At 40.2% G+C, this 22,421-nt stretch overlaps 1 protein-coding gene across 10 annotated transcripts in view; it reads left to right on the top strand.

The window, feature by feature from the left end:
• RBMS3 (RNA binding motif single stranded interacting protein 3) overlaps window positions 1-22,421 on the top strand; it is a 761,325-nt gene that overhangs the window by 436,211 nt on the left and 302,693 nt on the right. For all 10 annotated transcript variants that reach the window (XM_064506141.1, XM_064506140.1, XM_026098805.2 and 7 more), the window contains one exon: window positions 3,356-3,414. In XM_064506141.1, coding sequence (XP_064362211.1) covers window positions 3,356-3,414 — 59 coding nt within the window. The remainder of the gene's footprint in view (window positions 1-3,355; window positions 3,415-22,421) is intronic.

Raw genomic sequence — 22,421 nt, 5'->3', positions numbered from 1 at the left:
CTTCTTATTTCTGTGAGCATTGTCAGTGAAGAATACATTTTTGGAATTTCTGAGTGGATCAGGTCGCACCTATAAAGATGTCACAAACAGAAAGCCAAGCAATGTTGAAAAGGAAGCGTAACTTTATACCACTCTCCACATGTGCAAGAAAGAAGTATTATATGTTTGTAGGAATTAAGTATCTGCCTGATTGCATGCAGCATACAAGTTAGCGTTCTTCATCACAGCTGATGTTCTGATTACTGTAAAATAATTACTTGAAATATTAAGGAAAACTCTTCAAGTTAATTCTAATTACTTTCTTGTGGTAGAGCTCAAAGTTTATAGCTGTAGATGAAAGTGGAAGGCCTACGTACAGCTAATTGCCTATAGCTGTGTGTTATTGTGGCACCTTTTGCTGCTCTGATGTCTGTTTTTGCAAACACTTAGGTGTGCAAGTAACTTTATGTGCTCGGGGAAGCCTCCTCTGAAGTGAACAGAATTACTTCTGTGAGTAAAATCTCTCAAGTAACTAAGTGTTTGCAGGATCACAGCATGCAGCAAATAACCCTGGGAAGTCTAATAAAAGCAGTGGAACCACAAATGTCTGTCTTTGCTGGCAAGAAAGAAATGATAACTCTTAGTTCTCACATGACTTGGATGAAACAACGTATCAATTCATTAGGCGTGGCCCAGCTAAAATGGAGGCGGGGTGTTAGTTTTTGTTGGGGGAAGCTTAGGTAGGGGTTGCATTTTATTTGAGGTTGTTGTGGGTTAGCCGCTGATTTTTGTTGGATTCTTTTTCTATGTATCTGTCAGAGGCCCTTTACTGTACAAGACAGGCATGTTTTTACGTGTTTTTTGTGCATTTGATTTTAAATCTAAATAAATGAAGAGCCACTGCAAGGGCCAAATTTCCTCCTGGGCAAGTTGGCCCATAGAAGAGTTGTAAATCATCCCGGTGGAGGGTTTGGCTATGCCTTCTTAAGATATGTGCTCCAACGTTTTTGAGGCCAAAGTCCACTCCAGGTATTATCATGAAGAATTACATAACTAAGTGAAATGAACACAAGCAAGCATAAAGGCCCCAATTCTTGAAACACTTGAGGTTAGAAAAACATGTGATCTCATGGTGCGCATTATATCTGCTATGTGTGTTTTTGAAGTGTAGTCAGCTCTGGCAAAACAGAGCCTCAGCTACCTGTCCATGTACCCGTCACGGTGGATTGCATCATGGAATTACACCTGCTTTTGGAGCACAAGATCCCACCTATCTACAGAGCAAGGCAAAAAAAAAGATGTGCACCATTTTTGTTCCTAAAAGATAGCTTAATTGGGGCTCAACATATGTTGCACAAACCAGTAACATTTTTAGTTCAGTTTGCCCTCCTCATCTTCTCAAAAGCCTGGTTTCCGTCTGAAATAAAACAAAAAAGGAAATTTTCCTCCCCAAAATGAAAATCAAATGGAAACAAATGCTTCTACTGGTTATTAAAGAAAGAAAAAATGGTGGAAAGGGAAAGTCTCATTTTGCATTATTCACAAAAATTGGGTAAAAAGAGAAAAAGACAGTGGTCTTTCCCTAAAGCTAAGTGGCAGTGTGTTACCTACTGCATGGAAACTTCAGCTGAGAACTTTGTCTACCAGGGTATGAAATTGCCTTAAGTTTTCTTTCCTGGTGCTACAAAGTGTTTGAGGCAAGCTGCCTCCGGTCTCTCCTGTTGCTGCTTCCCTCTCTTTCGTGAGATACTTAAGTGTTCATTAGAGCCCAGATTAATACCCAAAGGAGCCATTTAGCAAATGAGTGCTGGTACCGGTCTCTCTTTGCCTCACTCCCTGTTTTTATTTCCCCCTGTTTCAGTGGGTATGCTCTACAGACTGGCAAGGGAGAGAAGGGCACATCCTTGAATATACACTACAGTGCTCTGGCTGCCCTTGGCATCCTCTTCTGTACAGCAGGATATATGGGTTCAGCTTTCCTCCTGAGGTAGAGATATGAGTTGCGGCAAAGCCTTCCACATCCTGCTTGCTAGACTTCAGGCAAAAGTCACAAGTGCCAAATTTATATTGATGTTAATAAAGATTAACCAAATAAAAATTGGTCTGTCATATACCTAGGTGGTTTATAGTCCATGTGTTGTTGATTCACCTATGGAAAATAATCTAGTATGCTGCTTTGCCATTAGGAAGTGTAATTTTATTGTTGTCTTTTGTAGTAATATGGAATCACAGAATAGTTGGGGTTGGAAGGGGACTCTGGAAATTGTCTGGTCCACCCCGCCTGCTCAAGCAGGGTGACCTAGAGCAGGTTGCCCGTGTCCAGTCTGGTTTTGAATATCTCCAAGGATGGAGGCTCCATGGCCTCTCAGTAATGGCAAAACTTGTGTTTCATGGGAATAGCTTCCCAAACGAAAGCCAAAAGTGTCAGACTACCTGTAATATACGTATATTTTTTTTTTAATCTGGCAAAGGAGGTTTTTGAGTTCTAGGCAGAATTTCTTCAATGAATCAGAGACCAAGATATAACAGTGACTTCAGAAATAAAATTACTTTTTCTCCTGAATTCTTATATTCAGCTTTAAATAGCCCTTTTCTGTGATTTTTTACCAGGGTTAAGTGACACTGACTGCTAAATCTGCATTTTTTAGTCTTAATCTCTGTAAGGTGAAGACTTGGTCTAGTTGCTTGATGCAACAAATTGTAGCTGCCCAATGGCATCTAAATTGCCCCTTCAGCATGCTAATGCTATGGATTTGCTATGCAGTACTGCATTATCTGTGGGCGGTGACTATATTCAAATAAGTACCAGTATTTATCTTGGAAAGAGTTAGGAGATGCATATAAAACTCAAAAGTTTCTGTTTATCTAAAATGGAACTTGAGTGTATGTGTGCGTGTGTGAATGCACAGAGGAGCACAACTAAGCGTGTCTATGTGCCTGTGCATGCATGTAAACAACCATCTCTCTCTTTTTTTTGTTAATCCTGGAAAAATCTGGTCCCTCAGTATTAAAGCGAACCTTATTTGGCAGCTCAGAATTAAAAATATATTCTTAAGTGAGGCTAATTTACTTAATCAAAAGAACATTTTTAGTAGTATTGGCATCCTAAAACCTCTGCTATAATTCTCATTTATGCCAGGAGCCTGAGTGCAGTGATAGAGGTGGACAGAGGTGCTCATGGCAAATGACCGGGGCTTTTCAGACGAACTCTAAAGGTTTTTGTTGAACTGAAGTGGCAGAAATAACCTCTCCAGGAGTATCAGGCAAACATTCTTCAAGAGCACTAGATCTCTCCCTTGTATGTGTGTAAAAATAATATCTATGTATATAGTTATAATATAATAACATGAATTTCTGTTTTTTGTTTTCTTTTTAGGTATGGGAAAATTGTATCCACAAAGGCAATTCTTGACAAAAACACAAATCAGTGCAAAGGTATGTGCTAAAAGTCCTCTCTGTGAGTTCATTGTCTGTTTGAATGATTGACTGGTGGCTTGACTGCCAAGGCTTTGACTCCAACTGTGCAATCAACATAATGTATGGTATATTGCAAACATATTTAATAATGCCAGTGCTTTGAGTTGTGTTTCCAGTAACATTTCTCATTAATTTTTTTCATTAACAAACAAAATGAAAATCACAAATCAGAACAAGTATCAAATTGCTTCGGCAGAAAAGTAAATTACCTTCTAACCACATAGTGCCATCTGATTTGAATGATATCATCAGTGATGCAAATTGATTTCCTATATAAAAACAAAAAACCTTTGGGAAAACTTTCCCAAGCAAAACCTGGTTTATTTTTTCTATCTTGTGATGTCATAGCCTACATTATTGGAGGAAGAAAATATTTCTTGTAACACAGATAGATTTGCAGGTTTCGATACCAAGATACAAAAATGACTCCTCTTCCAATTGCACATTCTCAGTTCTTTGCTAATGTATCAAAACATTTCTTTAGTGAAATACAGCATGTTAGATACTTGTACGTGTGTGTATATCTGTCTAGATAAATACTGACTAAGATACGTAGAAATATCTCAAGACTGGAATTATTATTTGTTTACTAGTCTGAAGAGCCATCATTTCGTGGGAGCTCTGTTTTGAAATGACTCTGTAATGTCACGCCAGTGATATACACAATCTTTTTGGAGTAATAGGATCTGCTAAAGTGGATCCTTTGCATAAGAAGCACATTCTGGACAGCATTTCTGTATCATTTTGTATAAAGAAAAATATTGCAGTACAGGAATATCTCACCAGTGGCAAGATAGTGAGAAGCAGCAGTGAAAGACATTTGGGGAAATCATGAGAAGGGGCAAAATCCTGCCACCTGTAGCAGAGATGTTCTTGCTGTTTGTAGAAGTGTGTTGCCTTTACCTCTTGCCTGCCAGCAACAGCCTTCGTTAGCTGGAGCACTGTGGGATAGGAAGGGCTTTGGGATCAGAGCGGTTAGGGGATGGGGCTCCTGGGCAGGGAAGAGCTGGGTGCTTAGGAACAGGAGACTGGAAGGGCCAGAATTGCTGGATGGGAGAGATAAGAAATGGGAATTCTGTAATAGGATAATTTGGGGTTACCTTGGTTGGTAAGATGGCTCTTGGTTAAGGTGGTTTTTCACCATCTCGCCCTCCAACTAAGACTTTTGTTTGGGGACAGGGACACATAGGTCTTCCCTCCCTTTCCCAGCACCACAGAAGACTGAGGAGTACTTTATTTTTCTCTCAGGTGTCAACTCTATCCTTTTTTCATAGATATATATTTTTAATTTGTCTACCTGAAATGGGCAGCACCAGTCAAGAGAATGGGGTGGACTCAAACTGGGCTTGAAAGCATGTTGACTAATTAGAGGAAATCCATCAGAGAAATATATTTGTCTCTGCTGATCTTGGTGGTCTAAAGCAACTGTGCTCTAAACTTATATGCTTCAGCTGAGCACCTGAAGCTTGGTGGAGTGAATCTGGGGGAAGTGTGCTTGTTTGTTGTCCTTGCTTTTTTTAAAAAACCCTCCATTTTACTGGTCTCCTTAACCACTCCTACAAACATGGTGCCACGTGATCAGAACTTCTTTCCATTCCCATTGCCCGTGGTAATAACATAAGGAATGGATTTGTTTGCAAGATAGAAAAATGTGAAGTGAAAAGTGTGTAAAGAATATGAATGAGAGAATTTAGAGAAACATCTGGGTTTGGTGCCATTAATATCGTAGTTGTTTAGATATTGTTGTAGTAAGGGCTATATAACAGTGAGTTGGAATGTTTGAAAGTTTGCTTTCATGCTGTGTTATTATCCTGTAGGGCAGAGAGATATGTTTATTTGTATTTTCAAATACGGATCTTTATGACATAAATAGTACCATTAAAAGATCATAGACATAATTGGATTTATTAACAGTATGCTTCATGGCATAAAAAGAATGGATGTATTGCTTCTTTAAATGCTGGGTACAATTTCCTTCCTCTTCAGTAAGTTTGCCAAAAAAAAAAAAAAAAAATTTAAAAAGAGCTCATAGAAGTCAGAACTGGAAGGGACCTTGAGAGGTCATCTGGTCCTTTCCCCTGCCTCAGGCCAGGATCAGCTCTACCTAAACGGCTCCTGACAGATGTTTGTCTAACCGGTTCCCAAAAGCCTCCAAAGATGGAGATTCCACAAGCTCCTTAGGCAATCCATTACAGTGCTCACTGTCCTCACTATAATAAAGTGTTTCCTAATGTCTAACCTAAATCTCCCCTGATGCAATTTTAAGCCTATTGCTTCTTGTCTTATCCCCAGTGGACATGCAGAACAGTTTATTCCTTTCCTCTTTGCAGCAAACCTGTATGTATTTGAAGACTGTTAGGTGTCTGTCATGTCTTTTCTTTAGACTAAACACTGGCCATTTTCCTCCTTCCTTGGAGGGGCTTTGTTTCCGTTTCTGCCCATATTGCATTCCACTGGTCTCTCGCTAATTAGCTCACCTCTCTCCTGAAGTGCTTAGACCGGGCACAGAATATCAGGCAGCCTAAATCTTACCCTTTTCTACAGTGTCGAAAGGTAATTTCATTTGTCCTCTGTGCGACTCTCTTGTTTATATACATATAATGTATATGTGTGTGTTTATATTATATATATCTAAATAAAAAATACTTTTGTGCGACACAGGGTGTTGCATGGGCACAGCCCTGCTCTCCTGTGCTTAGAGAGACTCTCTGCAGCCCCCGACTCCGGTGGCTTTTGCCAGCACTGCCGCTAGCCAGGCATTCCTTATTGTGCGCTGGGCTTTGTGCTGTTGATTATTCCCTCCTCAGGCTAGTACTTTTCATTTGTCTGTACTGAATTTTATCCTTTTTTAAAATTTTTTCTTCTAGTCTATTCCTTAATTTGCTAAGATTATTCTCAAATCTTAAGTCTCCAGAGTGCCTGCAGCACCTAGCTCTTTAGTATCCTCTTCACAGTTAATAAATGATTTCTCTAATCCACTGGACAAGATAATTTTGAAAAGGCTGAATAATATCAGGCCTGGGAAGGACTTCTGAGGAAACCCTCTCGGTACACCAGATACTCTGACAGTGAGCCACAGAGAGCTTCTTTTTAAATTGGATGTGCCAGTCAATTTGGCACCTACGTCACTGCAGTTTTAGCTGGATTGTATTTCTCCCACCTGTTTGTGCTATGAGGGACAGCCAAGGTCTTACCAAAGTGTATAGCACTTTCCTGTGCACAAGACTGGTTATCTGCTTCTAGAAGCAAGGATGATTTGTCATTAATTGTTCTTGATAAATCCATGCCGGGTGTTACTAATCGGTGGTTATCTTCTAGGGTCTGTGAATGGATTTATATGACTATTTGTTCTAGGATTGTTCCAGAAGTTGAAACTGGGTTAAAATGGCTCTAATTCACTGGGACCTACATTCCTTCTGCCTTAAAAAACAAAACAAAACAAAACAAAACAAATCCCAGACGTTTTCTGTCCTCCTTTGCAGTCTTCCAGATCTCACTCATCTTCCACAAAGTGAAAGATTTTCTGTTAACTGAACGCATCATCCTGTGGTGCTCGTAGGGTGCAGCAGGATGGATTAAATTCAAACAGATGATAAAGAAGTTATCGTGGAATTGGAGATTTCAAATTGCGTTTCAGCATCATTTGTGTGTTGTCCAAGCTATAGAGTAAACCTAAAAATGTAAAATGGTTAATATAACAAAGAAATGATTTCAAACAACGCACGTATCAATGTGCAGATCTGTTGAAACAGGGCTACTGTTTAGGTTTCCTCTTCCAAAAATGAGGAAAACAATCTGAAATGGATTTTAATTTATTCTCCAAACAAAAAAAGATTTTTAAAAGGATACCCACTCTACTCCTGTTGGGCTAAGGAATAGTGTTCTCTGAGGATTTTTCCCTGGTATGAATTAAGCAGTCGCGTCCAAAGAAATCATCTATGCTTCAAGAGAGTTCACTAGAGAAACCTTTTGACGTAACCTCTCATTTCAAGATTGTTCTTTGTTGGTGGCATAAATGCAAAGCGAGGCATTGCAGAAGCAACAATCGCTCTGTAATAGAACAATATATAAAACAAAATAAGCACAGTCATGACAAAATGGCCAGAAATCACTGAACAAAGCAGGGAACAATCACATATGGAGAATAATGAAAAACAGACACGATTCATTCAGATGTTCAAACACAAAAACCCTAATGAACAAGTTGCAGAGTTTTGGCTGTTTTTGCGTTTTCCCTCTCCCTCCCCTCCTTCTCTCTCCCCCTTGTGCATTTCCCTTCTGGGTCTACTGTATTTGCTAATTTAAAAAGTAGGGGAAATTAAATAAAAGAAGCCATTCAGGAGAAGCGTTGATCTTAAACGCGCCAACTCCTCTCTTTGCAGCCCTCTCCCCCGCCCTCTCCAAACTGGCTCGCCTTTGATAGACCTACGTGCTCCGCACAGAGGGAATGAGTAATGGTTGTTTCACAGTACAGTTTCCATACCTCATAGCAATGGAATACAGAACAGTTAATCTGCCAAATACACAAGCCCGTTTCTTAGAGTATGAATTACTGTCATGTGCATCTGCCCTTGCAGACACTTTAATTGCATGCATACAGATTTACTTCCTGGTTTAATCAGGAGCTCGTATTATTTTGAGCATTTCACTAGGACCCGAGAAGATGAGCATGGGAGAATGACTAAAAGTCTTAAATCCCACCTGTGGGAATTTTTTTTTAATAAATAAAAGCTATGAATCACAGTAATGTGTAGGAGACAAACACTTCAACTGCATATTCTTCATTTTATGTATATTTTTTCAAGCCATGCGCGACTTGATTTGTTGAATAGGAGTGTTTGCCTTAGGAGAGAAATGTGCCTAACATGAGGAGGGGAACTATAGAGACTCTGTTGATAATTTTAATATTTCATTAAGACATTTTTCTTGTCAAGAAACCTGTTGTTAGCAATGATGTGTTCATTTTTAAAATACCAAAACTGTAGATGCAGATAAGCTTTCAATAGGGTTGCAGTGGGTTTATGGTAAAAAAGAAAAAGAAAAAGAAAAACAACAACAAAAACCATTAGGTCATCTATGTTAATCCACCATGTATCCCATACAATTTAATTTCTCCATTTGCCCTGCTGTTTTTAAACCAAGACTTAAATCTTACCATGACCTATTTTATAAATTGAGAGTTTATTTATGCAACAAAAGTGGGATGACTGCAGGCTTATTGTAAGTGTGGAAGATAATTGGAATGGCATGATAAAGTGCTGCTTCATATCTCCTACAAGGAGTTTGTCCTGCCTTGTGTTTTAAGTCAACGGTGCTACTCATCTGCTTAAATTGACCAGCATCCATACGCATCCTAATGAATTGGAGCCTGATGAATAGGAGGCTTCTGCTCTGCTAAACAAAACTTTAGAGAGAGTAATAGATACGCCTTAGGGAGTATGTTAGGCAATACACTTTTATAACTTCAAATTTTAGTAATTTTTGCACATATTCTATGAGGATTAATGCATATTTGTGATCATACAAGTTCATTCATTTTCATTTTGTATTTATTAATTACTATTATTCCTAATATATTTGAGATGGCAAAATTCGATAGTGACTATCAACATGAAACAAGTCCATGTAAAATCGTAAGCTGGTGAAGAAAGCAGCTAAGCTCCATGGAAAGCTATTAGTTAATACATTTTATTTATTGGGAATAAGCTCAAATTGCAATAACTGTGCTATGTTATTTGTGATTCTCAGAATTGCCATTTTGAGAGAGAAAAAAAATCAAGCCAAGTAGGTCTGTGCCTGATCACAGACTGTAAACTGTTCACACTAGGAGGGCATGCACAGCGTGCTTCAAGGGGAATTGGATCTTGTAGAAAGTAAATAATTTGTAAAACAGACTTATTTAATTTTGAAACTCTAGCTTTGTGTAAAAATAAATCAATCCTATTTTCGATGCGGGGATAGACAATAGGTGTGATTTTTTTGTGCATTGGTTTTGTTTGTTTGTTTGCTTTCCTTTTTTTCCAATCCATTCCAAAGTTTTACATAATCAGTGGCATAACAGTTCATAAGTTATTAAAAGTGTAGCAATATGGAATATTTTAATTATTTGGTGAGTTTTTGGACTGTGAGGGATTTTTGGAAGCTGGATAGAGGCTGAGGGCAGGCACGTGCTCTGCAAATTTTGTGTATGGCTCTGTTAACCCATCTCATTACTGACCTGTCGCAGCCCCTGCTAATGCAGTCCTGGGTCTCTTGAACAGAAAGTGCAAATTATGCAGAGTTGTGCCACTTCTGGTAAGCAAACCAGCTGATAAACCCAAATCTCCTGAGTTTGAAAAACAGTCTTGTGTTTTGTTGCAGGTTCAGTCCTGCTGCTGGGGTAGCACATGGTAGTATAGCATCAAGTCCTTGTGGAAGCAAGGGACGTCAACACTTGCTTTAATTTCGTTGCTAGCGCAGAACCTGCTTGCCATCTGTCATTTAGTTTGGGAAGCTGTTACAATGAATATTTTTAAATAATGTTCTTCTTCTATATGGTATGACTGATTTTATATTCTGCAACATTTTAAACCAGCAAAACAATACAAACTTGCCAGGCCAAAATTTTTTGGAAAATCATGAGATCCCTTTGAGCATCACGAGGTTGTTTGTTTAAAATTAATAAATGTTTGGATTTCTTTTTTAGTTTGTTTTCTAGTTATTAAATCTTTAGTTTCTGCTCCTGTGATGCTTACAAGAAAAGCTTGAAAACTAAGTATTTTTCTTTTGAATTAAAAACTGTTATTATTATGTAACCACATGAGACTAGGAACTAGGTCTTTAGGAAAGACACCTAGCAGGGGTGCAGCAAAATAAAATGAAAAGAATTGCCGATAAGAAACGATGAGGTTGCTTACACAACAGTGAAAATATTCACTGAAGAGAAGGCGATAGTGTTGCAGGTTCTCACCCCACCTTACCCATGAGAACTTGTTTGCTCTGCAGGCTCATGAACTATCAGGCTGCTCTGCAAATATGACAATTTTAAGAAGTTACCAGCTTCTGGATTTAAGAAGTGTGTGCACGTATAGTAGAAATATATATATGTAGCTATCCTTTTGACCTTGCAGATGATGGGTTTACAGATGGTTAGGTACACAAAGAAACAACGACACGTGGTGGAAGCGTGTGATGATACCGGCCGAGCTATTTTCCTGCCCGACGAGCATCTGTTGCGATGTCCGGTGGCATTACATGTGTCTTGGCAAGTGTGTGAGTGGTTTGCAAATATGGTCTGGTCAGAAAGTGTCACGTTAGCTTGGAGGTAGCGCTTCTGCTATTCGTCTATTTTTGAATGCCTTCCGAGGCTGCGGCAGTCGGATATAAGGGTTTGCTGAGCCGTCCTGAGCCACTCAGCACGGCGAGAGTGCGGCCACGCTGGCGCTCCCCTGCCGCTGGGAGGACTCCACTGGCCACCTCCATGTCTGCAAGGTGTCACGGCACCTCGGGAAATGTTCTTTACTGCATTTAAACAGCGTTCTGTCTCAAGTTCTCTAAAAAATGCTTATTGAGTTTAAAGCCAGGTCCTCTACAGAGGAAACTCTTTTCTAATTAGTTCCCCAGACGCTTTCTTAAACAGCTTCATTGCAATTAAGGAAAGCATTTCCTGGGTCATTATCTTTTCATAAATGAACTCATGGCCTAGCAAATTTTTTCTATAAAGAGACCCAAGATGCTCAAGTATTCTGTGACATATCTAATCTATGATTATTCCAGGATTCTTAATTTACTGCTTCCAAAATTTGCAGGCCCCTATCACTGGCAAATAACTGATTTTTTTTTTTCCTTCCAGAGAAGTAAAAAAATAAAATTTCTGTTTTTACACAGTGATTAAAGTTTTGGTTCATTGGTCTGTATAAAACTTTGCCAATAGCTTGGCATCCATTTGAAGTGCATTTGGGGACTGGGTAATGCTAGTAGGCTCTTAGTGATCTCAGTTGAGTTGAAAGTATCTATTTCATATCACAGAAGTGCATGGAAGAGGGTATTTTAGTCTTTGAACAGGGGTTCATAATCAGCTTTTGTGAAAACTCAGTTGCAATGCGTTGGCTATTTTGCCTGTCTTGCCGAATGGGTTTGCTTAAACTTGAACTTCTTATTTGTTTTCCTGATGCCATGATGTAACATCTCATGTATCAGTAAATTTGTTTGGCCGCTAGTTTCTTGAAGTCCGGTCATCTCTCGCAGTAGCAGCTGCATTCGGCTGAGACGTTGGTTTATCAAGTCTCAAGACCTTCAGCAAAACACAGCGGAGCTGTGGAAAACACCTCCAGTAGTTCCACAGGAGAACATTTTGCCCTTGCTCCTTAATTCCCTTAGAGTCTGTTCTGTTAGACTCTATGAGAGTTTACTGCATATGCAAAACACACACTTGCTAGTGACAATTTGATAATAAATCCAATCGACAGACTCTTATTGAGCACAGTTACTCAACAGGAACCATTCTGCATCAGATCTGTTAATTACGGCATGACTTCACTTTTGCATTATGCCAGCAATCAGAAAAGACATCATTCGCCTTTTCCCCTATTAATACACATTCCTGGCTTTTGTTTAGAACGGTAGAATTACTTCACCCAAGTGAATTAAGTAAACGTTCTCCTTCTCAGTAGATGATATACTGTGAAAGTAAAGCAGTAATAGACCATGCCATCATTTTTATTAAATCTGTCTTCCTGGGTGTTTGAGGACTGCGTGTCGAGAGATGGCATATGATTGCTAGAGGAGGAATATATATGCAGCATAGGAGAAAAATCATAACCTCTGGCAATAAAGATGTAGCTCCCTCAACTCTGAACAAAAACCCCACTCACACCAGTGCAGGAGAAGGAACTGATGGGTGCTATTAATATTACTGCATCTATTTAGGCTATGGTAGCCGTACAGCAGTAAAGCTCTAGATGCTAATCTATAGTACATACAACAATCATCCTCTACAAAAATTAATTAAAAGACAGCCTTGTCCTATAGACGTTGCAGCCCAGGGCTTTGAAAAAGACCAGTGTCCACAGTTAATTTTAGGTAGTATAAATAAGCTTACGACTTCGAATCGAGTTAAACAACATTTTTGTAAACACTAAATTCTCAAAAAAAAAAAAAAACAAAAAAACCCAAACCTCTCTTTCAGATTTCCTGAGAATAGCCTTACATTTGGATAATATTTAGTGAGTTTTTTCAGCCCAGAATATTTTGAGGAGAGCTGAATGTATATATAAGAAAAGGAGGAGGCCATGTTAGTGGTAGAAGCAACTCTCTTTTTTGGCAAAATAGTTTTTGTCTGACTGGATAGTCTTCAGAAGGACTAATGATGGGCTGATGTTTTCTTCCATTAGATGGCAGTGGTGTGATATGTGGTTTCCCTGGACCCCCAAATCACAAGTTTGACTTAAAAAATTATGAATACTTCAATAAAAAAAAATAATTTGGTTTATACTTTCAGAGCCTCCAAGCTTTCCATCTTTTCTGCACACACAATTTTTCGAATTATCAGCTGATTTCAAGCAAATGTGAAAGATGACTAGAACTGTCAGATATAAGTAGGTTAATAAAGTTTTCAGAAAAGTGGCAGCTATGGAGAGTGGAGACTTAGCGCTCCCACAGAAGGAAATACAGGATGGAGTGAGTTTTTATCCACTTAATGTAACCCGAGTAAATCAGCACTTGCTCATCTATGGTGTAGCCAGAACTTGTGCCGTTTCTTCCTGACAAGGAATTTGGGAGGGAGCTAAGGATATCATAGGGGAGGGCAGAAGCACTAAGGAAGGTTTGGGGTGAGGGGATTTGAGTGACTGGGGAAATTGTAGAGTGTCACAGTGGGGATAGGACATGGGCAGAGATAAGAAAGGCAGGACTCAAACGCATAGGAGAACAGGCTATATTCATGTCATTGCTCATGAAATATTCTGTTTGATTCTGCATAAAGGAGAAAGAACCAGAAATTTTTTTTTTTTTTTTGATATGATCTCTATAAAGATCTTTCTGCCACCTGCCCTTGTTGCTTGTGGTATTAATTGTGGTGTTGTTGTTTATTAACTTATTAAATATGGAGCAGTAAACACCATTTATTTTTAAATGGATTAAAATGGACCTGCTGCCCTTCATGGCTTTTTATTAATTGAATATTTTTGCTAAGCTGTCTGCTTTTGGAGCAAAGGTTGCAGCCAGGAGTGGGGGGTCAATGGGCCTCCATTTAAATGCATGTTATCTCTATGTTAATTGCTGCATATTTAACCAACCAAGCATGTCATTCTGCAGAAAGTGAAGGGTTTTGTGGTCAATCTTTAATTGTAAAACAGCAAGAAAAAGTCTGAGCGACCCGGTTTGCCTGAGGTGTCTTGGTTGCTCTTGTCAGCCCCTTCAGCTCACTGTAAATTGCAGGGTAAATTCCACGTAATTGATGGGCTGTCCCTTTATAAAAGCCCCCAAACTGAGGACAAATCAGTGCTCAAAATTCCAGTGTTTATTTTCTGTATATTTGTTGCACATTATCCTAGTAGTTATTTCCTTTTTAACAAAACTAGATTTTATTGCTAGTATAGATAGTTATTAGAGAAGAAAGTCACAAAAGAGAAAGTAAATATGGCTTAGGTTTTGTAGATAGAGTATGTGTTATTGGGTCAGGTGAATGTGATGTCTTACCTCAGAAAGACTTGCAAAGCTACCACTTGCCATGCTGTACTTTCTTGAACTGTTACTACAGGAGTGTTATAATAGTTGCACTTAAAGCAGAGAGTGTGTGTCTTGGAACAACTGATTCTGAGACTGGTGGAATTAATAAGCCTTGTATTTGTGACTCTTTGCTGTGTTTTCTCTAGTGTCTAATAATGTGATTGAGCTGCAGCCTTTTTTGAACTATTTTGAGGTCGCTACCTCCATCAAATTGGTTTGAAAAGAGGCAGTCATTTCAAAAGTTATAGGGAAAGAGGGGCTGACGGAAATATATAGAGATATTTCTGTAGTATGTTCTTTACTTTGTTTTTTCCATAATGATTTCTAGAATTCAGGTTGCTTTTCTGACCAAGTATTGAGCTGATATGCCTATGGACAGTTATCATGCCATACACCTATGGACAGTGCATCATGTTAACATGTAAAACTAGGATATTTTTTTCAGTCATGTGTATCACTCTACATTTACCTACATTTAATTTTTCCTGCTATTTTATTACCCAGTCACTTAGTCTGATTAGGTCCTTCTGCAGTTCTTCTCAGCTGACCCCCTCTTTTCTGTCCTGAATAACTGAGTCCCCTTGCTGCTTAGCCCCTTCTCTTGTTGGTTGAGGAGCAGGGTGTGTGGTATGGGTCCCCACACGGGTCTGTGCGGAAATCCATTGGTGACGTCCCCCTATTGTAAGAAAGACCCTGCCCTCTACCCTCTGGTTTTATCTTTAAACCAATTGTTTATCTAAGAACTTTCCCTCTTATGCCATGGCTGCTTTGTTTCCTAAGAAACCTTTTGTGGGGGCCTTGTCAAATGCTTTTTGAAGATCCAAGCAGGCTATTATTAGCCAGATCACCCCTATCCACAGGCTTGTTGACCTTTTCAGAGAACTCTGGTAAGTTTGTGAGGCAAACCTACAAAAGGCAGGTTAACTCTTTCCACATATTATATTTCCATTAATTTTATTCTGTTTCTGTAATTTCTGCTAATTTGACATTGGGCTTGCAGACCAGTAGGTACCCAGATCTCGCCTGGAATCTGTTCAGAATACCATCATCACATTTGCCACCCTGCAGTCCTCAGGTACAAAGTTGCTTTTAAAAAAGGAAGCTACACACCACTTATTAGCGTGTGTAGTCAGCGGTTTCATCCTGGAGCTCTTTTAGGACTGGGAGGGTGAATAACATCTGTTGTTGGCAATTTGTTACTGTTCACTTTTGTCAGTTTGTCTCATAACCTCTTCTGTGGCCATTTCAAATTAAGAGTTGCATCTGTTGTTCTGGGCTTCCTAAGCAGCTGCTCTGTGAAACAGCACCTAAAAAATGTGATCTTTGCATTATATCCTGTTTTGCCCAATCTGTGTTGGATAATTAAAGTCCCCTATGAGCACTCAGCTTTCCGCCCTTACTGCCTTTCTGCATCTTCCTCTGCATGTTGCAGTTAGTGTTGCCATCCTTGTTGGGCAGCCCGTAATATAGCCTTAACTCTCCACTAATATCAGGCTTAGCCTGATTATTTGTTTTGATTCTAAGTTCTCTGTAGCAAATAGTAGTTCTTCACCACAAGCGTGGCCTATTATATCTGTACCATACAGTTTATATCTTAGTGCTACAGTGGTCCTCTCACTGTCTGCCTTTCACCCTATTCCCTAATACCTCAGTGTTTTCATACTGTGGTACATACTGCAGTTCATTCATCTTATTTCTTAGGCTTCAAGCATTTGGGAATATACTAAAGTTTTGGTTCTGTTGTCAGCACCGTATTTAAGTGTCACTGTTTACTTTCCATCCCAGTATGACCACTGCTGTCCTCTGGCCTGTTGTTTGCTAGAAGGTTGGATGTAGCGCTCACCCTCTGTTGGGTTGCAAACTCCCCAGACTGGGGAGAGAGACTGCCATCGCTACAACCTGCTCCCTCCTTCTGATTACTTCTGGTTACTCGAGGGGCACTTTCAGTACAAGAGGATGTAAAGTCAGCTTTCAGTGGGGAAGATCCAGCACTGGGTCTCTTCTGGCCTCACCAGCCTGATATAATGCTGCCATGAGATTGGGGCTGCTCACCTGGACTTGGTTCTGTTGTACAACATTTCTGAAAGTCTCTTCTGTGAATGTCCCCATCCTCTCCCTCAGCAGGATTTGGTTTGGTTGCTTGGGAGTGACCCTGCTCAGTGATGTCTCAGAGGTGCTGGTGAATTCCTCCATGTCCCCGAGTTGCTCCACTTTAACCGCTCTCTTCTCAGGAGCCCCAGTTCTCCTGCTGAAGGGCAGAAGTTGCCTGTGCTGTGCACACATATGCAGTTTTCCCACGGGGAAGGCATGGGTATGATCCTTGGCATAGCAAATTGGGTAACTCCCACTTTACTTAATTTCTTTTCTCTGAGTGTTTGATGGGGTAGTTCCTTCAGTTGCTTTCTATCTAGGTAATCTATTTGACCTTTCCTCCTGTTGTTGCCCTAAGGACAAAAACTAGAGTCCAGTCTCCAGCTTCCGCATGGAGCCAAACTCTGTGCTGGCTCAGCTTAGTTCTTGGATGTATTGGGGCTTTCCTTACTCGAAAGAGTGTAGGGAAGGATAAGTAGGGAATTGAAGACATACCATTTAAGATAAGATTTACGGAGAGCACAATAAATTAGGGAGGGCACTGTTTATGAAGAATCCAGTATCTGGTGAGTATTAGGCAGGGGAAAAAATACTTCTGCACAGTGCTGGCAGCAGAGTGAGGGTAAATGAGCCATAAATAAACAAAGGGTGAAACATGGGTAACAGTTTCTGGTGACCAGAGCAGCAAAGTTCTGGTACGGAAGGTGAAGCACGCTCAGTTTTTAATGACAGGAGCTGTGTCATGCGGCTTTTCAGTCAGGTGGGGTGAGGGTTGAATTGTCAAGTTCTGGTCCAGACCCATGCACTTGTATTTTGTAGAATTACCCCACTTTTATGAAAATGTTGCAAGCTCTGAGTGAGGCAGATATTGTCAGAAGTAGCTTTTCAGCGCATGATTTTATTTGAGTGCCATAATAATCTTATATAAGGACTGGTGGGGAGGAAGCAAAGAGGCATACTGTGTCTTTGGGGCCTTTGGGGTGAATGAAGGACTCTGGCTCCTGTGGATCTTGGCTCAGGGCTTTGCGGGCTGTGTTATTCTCCCACACTCTCTGCCTTGCTTTTAAGCAGATCTGTTCCTGGAAGATGCCTCCTGGTGTAGCTTCTCTGAGAAGGAGAGCTCTCTGGCCAAAATGATGCAGCCATCTCTTCCCCTTTGGTTAAGGGGCTGGGCAGGCACTTTGGGGCACCTGGGCTTGTGGCTGGGAGGGAAGCTGTGACGGTTTGCCCAACGTGTCGAAGTGCCAGTGGGCAGGAGGCAGAGGAGCGGAAGTCTTGCTCTGTTACGGTTCATCTGCTTGGGAATCGCTTGCATATTTGCCAGCGTGAGGCCTAGGAAATGCCTGCAGGTTTGCACATTAAAGAAAATAAAATAACTCCAAAATTGGTTTTGTCAAATTAATGTTCAAAAGCCTAGCAAGGTGAGCTTGCTGTGTTTTGGGAATGCGGATAAAGCAGAGGAATGGATATGAAATACTCCTCTGTTATTTTAAGTGGATGTAGATGCTATCGCTCAGTCATTTCATATTAATAAGGCTCATAACAAAATGGGATTTTCAGATTATGATTTTAAAGCCCCGTGCTCCCACTGTGTTTTAGGGAAGAGTGAAAGCACATGTTGCCCACAGGACTAAGTGAAACCAGAAATTTCATTTCAGTTTGGATAGTCTTTATACTGACACTCTGCTCCTGGGCTTGGCATTCCTGGAAGGGAGAAGAGAAGTGGAATGTAAAGGGGAGAAACTTTCCAGTCAACATTTGGTTTGAATTTACATACAACTGAGAAAAAAAAAGGAAAGGAAAAAAGTGCCATTATAATTCCAGTGTTATTCCACTTTAACCTCGGAAACACTAGCTGTTCTTTAAACTTCACATACGCCTTTCATTTTATATGCTGCATCAATGTCTCTGCATCGTTATTTTATCCTGGTAAATAAGGGTTTAAACAAAGAAAACTTTTCAATCAAAGGATGTTTAGATTGGCGTACAGAAAAGTGTACTTATTTATTTTACTTATTTTATTTGTTTTAGTTTTTAATCAGATTGCTTCCCAAATTCCTTAAGACAGAAAACAGAAATGAGATCAGCTTATCTCCTCTCCAACAGAGGTCCCCATTGTAGATTGCAGATCTAGTCTGAGGCTGTTCAAGATGATCTCTGAGATAGGGTAAGAAAGGCCTTCAGTTTTCAGTTGCCCCATATCGGACAGTGTTATCAAGGAGCTTGTGATACTAGTATCAGTAGTGTGCGTACATATGTGTTAAAGTACTTTATTCAGAGTTGATGTATCAGTGCATCTCATGTAATACCTTGCATCATTATAAGGCAAGAATTGACAGTTGTGAGCATTTAGACAGACATTATGCAAGTCCTAATTCATAAATAACAACTAAAAATGTAATTTGGGACTAGTTATAAGCATTCCCAGAAAGATTGATTTAATATCAACAACCAGATCAGCACTGACATTTAAAGTTGACAGTAGGGTTGAGCTCATTAACGTTTCCATTTTGTATGTGTCCTTTACTCTGCCTTCTCCTGAATTTTCTGAATATATGAAGGGTCATATTAGGATGTGTGTACTTAGCTTCAGATATGTGCCGAAGCACAGTACTGAGCGAGGCCTTGAATTTCACTGATATCAATCTTCTTCGTAAACATATGTCAGCTTTGGTGCCTCCTGATGCTTCAGAGTTCATTTTAGGACAGAGTGTGTATAAGCTGACTATTATAGGATCCACAAAACTACCATGTATGCTAAGCCTCACACCTCAGTATTTTGTTTTATAGAAGTGTTGTCAGAAATATCACAGGCCTTAGCCTGAGGTTAAATTTAAAAAGCTACCTCCCTCTTTGTAATGATATAAAAGTGGTGTTCCAGGTCTGATGCGCTTGGAAGGAATTTGGTCATTACTGCTAGACTCCGTGTCAAAAATGTTATCTCCATTATTTCAGTGAAATCCTTACAGGATGCTCAAATGATAGCCTCAAGGAGTAAGCATAGCATTCACTTAAAGAAGTCATTACGCTTCTGGCATTTGTGTTGGCTGCTCTGTGTGCTTGTTTTAAACATATCCTGCTTGGATCCTTGGGATCACTTTTCAGATTTGGGTCTAATTCTTCAAGTGTTTGTCAGTTGAAAGTGCAACACACAGGCATACAATATATTATGACTGTGCCTCAAAACCTGTGGTTCTTCCTGGAAAATAATCCATTGCTCATTTTGATAGATGCTTACTTGTTCTGCGTGCACAATTACCATGAAGCTGCACACAGCTACCATACGATTATAGTACATTTAAAGAGTTATTCTGATGCTCCATCCTACAAGCCTTTACTTCTATGAGCAGTTCGTATGGCTGCCTCACTTGAACCTTAAGTGGAGCTGCAAATTTGAGCAAGAAGTTTCTGGAAAACTGAGAGTTAAGGCAGAAGAGTAGCGGGCCTTTGGCTTTGCGAGGTCCTGAAGGGAAAGGAGGTATTTTACACCAACTGGCAAAGAGCTTACAGGGAACAGCTCCAAAGCTTCAGAAAAAGTTTCCCACAAAGACTTTTTTTTTTCAAAGTCATGCTGCAGGAATTAAGTTGGAGATATCACTGACCAAAAGGACATTTTTTCTGAATGAGCCGAGAACCAAAGGAAATGACTCCAGGGTTTAAAATCCTTTTATTTCCTCTGTGTAAGATATCTGCGCAGCTGAGACTAACCATTCTGGCTGGCTCCGAGCCAAACTTTGTGGGAACTGAGATTAGGAAGTCCTACGGTTAAAATAGCCATTGAACAAATTGCTTCCAGTTTAAAGCCTCAAATTTCCTGATAAAGCTGCAACATTTAACCCTTCCTTTTTTCACTCGGGTGAACGACCTGCCAGTTATTGGACGCGTACCGTTGACCCAGTCGTGATCTCTGCAGGGCGCTCAGTGTCGCCTGCAAAGCGTTTGTTAATTTTGGCTCTTGGGTGAGGCAGGCAGAGCAAAACCCACAGATGTGGCAGGAGAGTGCCAGGTGAGATTTCCCACTTTAAATAGCGGGAAACCTGTGCTGTAAACAAGAGGCCAGCTTGCCAGCCGCCCTGGAGCATTTTCATCTTGCAGCGCTCTTTCAGGAATGTTTTGTTTTGTTTTGTTTTCTTGTGGGGTTAGTTGGTTAGCCGGCTTGCTCCGCCTGTGGAAGCTGAAGCGAAGAGGTGGCAGTGGTGGCAATCACGCCTCTGAGTGCTGCGTTCAGCCCGGGAAGCGCTAAAGCCTGCAGCGCCGTAGCTAAACTGCTGAGACTGGCCGAGCACGTGGGAGCGAGGGCCATGGCGTGAGCTTGGTGATTTCCAAAGTAACAAATGCTCAAATAAGAATGATGCAATTTTCCGTCCTTGTTTATTGATGTTTTTTCCTGTAGATTTCAAACCGTTTAGCCTGTGATAGGTAAGGGCATGCAAAGGGAGGCCCAGGAGCGTGGCAGCAGGAATCCATGCGAGAATTAGGAGCAAGAGTCCAGGGTATATGTGGGACGACGTGGGGGCAACCTGTGCCTGCTCCTGCATGAACAGGCCCCCATTTCTTTTCCATATGGGTAATGCTTCAAAGCAGGGCTTGCCTGGCACGGCTGTACGCTGCTGTTTGCACAGTTCTTGCAGAGGGTGTTGGCCAGGGTAATGCAGTTGTGGAGATGTAACAGGATGTCGCCGCATCCGCTTTCTGTCCCCACCAGAACTGTTTAATTCCCCAGCGTGTACGTGTCTTTGTGCACACTTTGTATATTCAGCGTTAATGCCTTTGTACAACCTGAATTTAAAAGTCCTAAATCCTTGGCAGGTGTTTCCATCATCTCACCTGAGAGACTAATTCCCTGAATAATAAATCTCATTATTCGTAAGGTTTTTTTTCTTTATACTCAAATTTTGCTTTTCCTAATTTAATCCCACTACTCTTCATTAGCCCTCCTCCCCTAACTCTGGGTACCATACTAATTAATTCATCTCCCTCTTTGGTTTTTGCTTTTTACCCTTCAATATTATAGTTCAATGTTACAGTGCCTTTTTTTTCTTGTATTTACTCAGCCCAACAAACACATTTTAGCTTTGGCAGTCTTTCCTTGTAAAACTGTTCCTGCTGACCTCTATTCAATGTTACTGTTCATCAGTGAACAAACCCTGTGGTTTGTTTACAAATTGCTGGTATCAAAGTGATCAGAACAAGATACATTACTGCAGGTAAGTATGAGTGACATTGTAAACTGGGAATTTGTATATCAGTGCCCTTATACCATTTTTGTTTGCTTTCGTTTTTTGGATTTTTTGGTGTGTGAGATTGATCATGCTTTCTATGATCAAGTTTGGAATCAGATCAAAGAGTCTGGACATTTCTTAAATGTATTCAGGAAGTCTTATTTTATAAATATTTAGAACATTGGTGATTTTAACAATTTGATGATTTTCAAAATATGATATATACGTGGGTGGCCTGGCATGAACTTTTCAAAAGAGTCAGTTTGCATGTCTTTCCTTTTCAACCAGCCCTACTTCCCGAATGATTTCTAAACATTGCGAAGGCCGTTCTTTCTTATTTTGCCCTTTGCTGGTAATGCAAGTCAGTCTCTCTGTTACTTATTGATGTTCTCTCATGTATTCATAGACAGTGATCACATCTCCCCTCACTCCGTTTCCCCTTTATGCTCCCTTTATCTTCTTTATGCTTGGCTGAATGCAGGTGAACTAAGCAACTCACTAATGAAGCAAATATTTGGTCTCCCATTGAAATTATCTGAATCTTGATCAAACCCTCATTTCTTCTCTTCCCTCTCCCAAAAAGAGTGCCCACGATCATTCTTCTGTTTAAATGTCTGCCTTCTAGTAACAAAGGGAGAGCAGCACCATCACGCTTTACAAATCATCCTAAAAACCCCACAAAACCAGCCCGTTAACAAATAAAGGCTAGAAAGTGCACGTCCATGTCATCTGGCAAATACAGCACATACCATCACAAAAAGTAGGACTGATGTGAATCATCAATTCATAATTATGAATTACCACTCGATGAGGGGCTGTTTCTGTTGAGACCAACTGACCAACTCTTTTCCAAAAAGCCCTGTAAATTATCATTTCACATTTTCATTGGGCTTGGTTTTTCCATTTGTCATTTCAGCTCCACTGTAAAAATACTATTTGTGGGTT

Source organism: Dromaius novaehollandiae, chromosome 2 (genome assembly GCF_036370855.1).
Source record: "Dromaius novaehollandiae isolate bDroNov1 chromosome 2, bDroNov1.hap1, whole genome shotgun sequence".
NCBI lineage: Eukaryota > Metazoa > Chordata > Aves > Casuariiformes > Dromaiidae > Dromaius > Dromaius novaehollandiae.
This window is presented reverse-complemented; position numbering and strand designations above follow the sequence as displayed.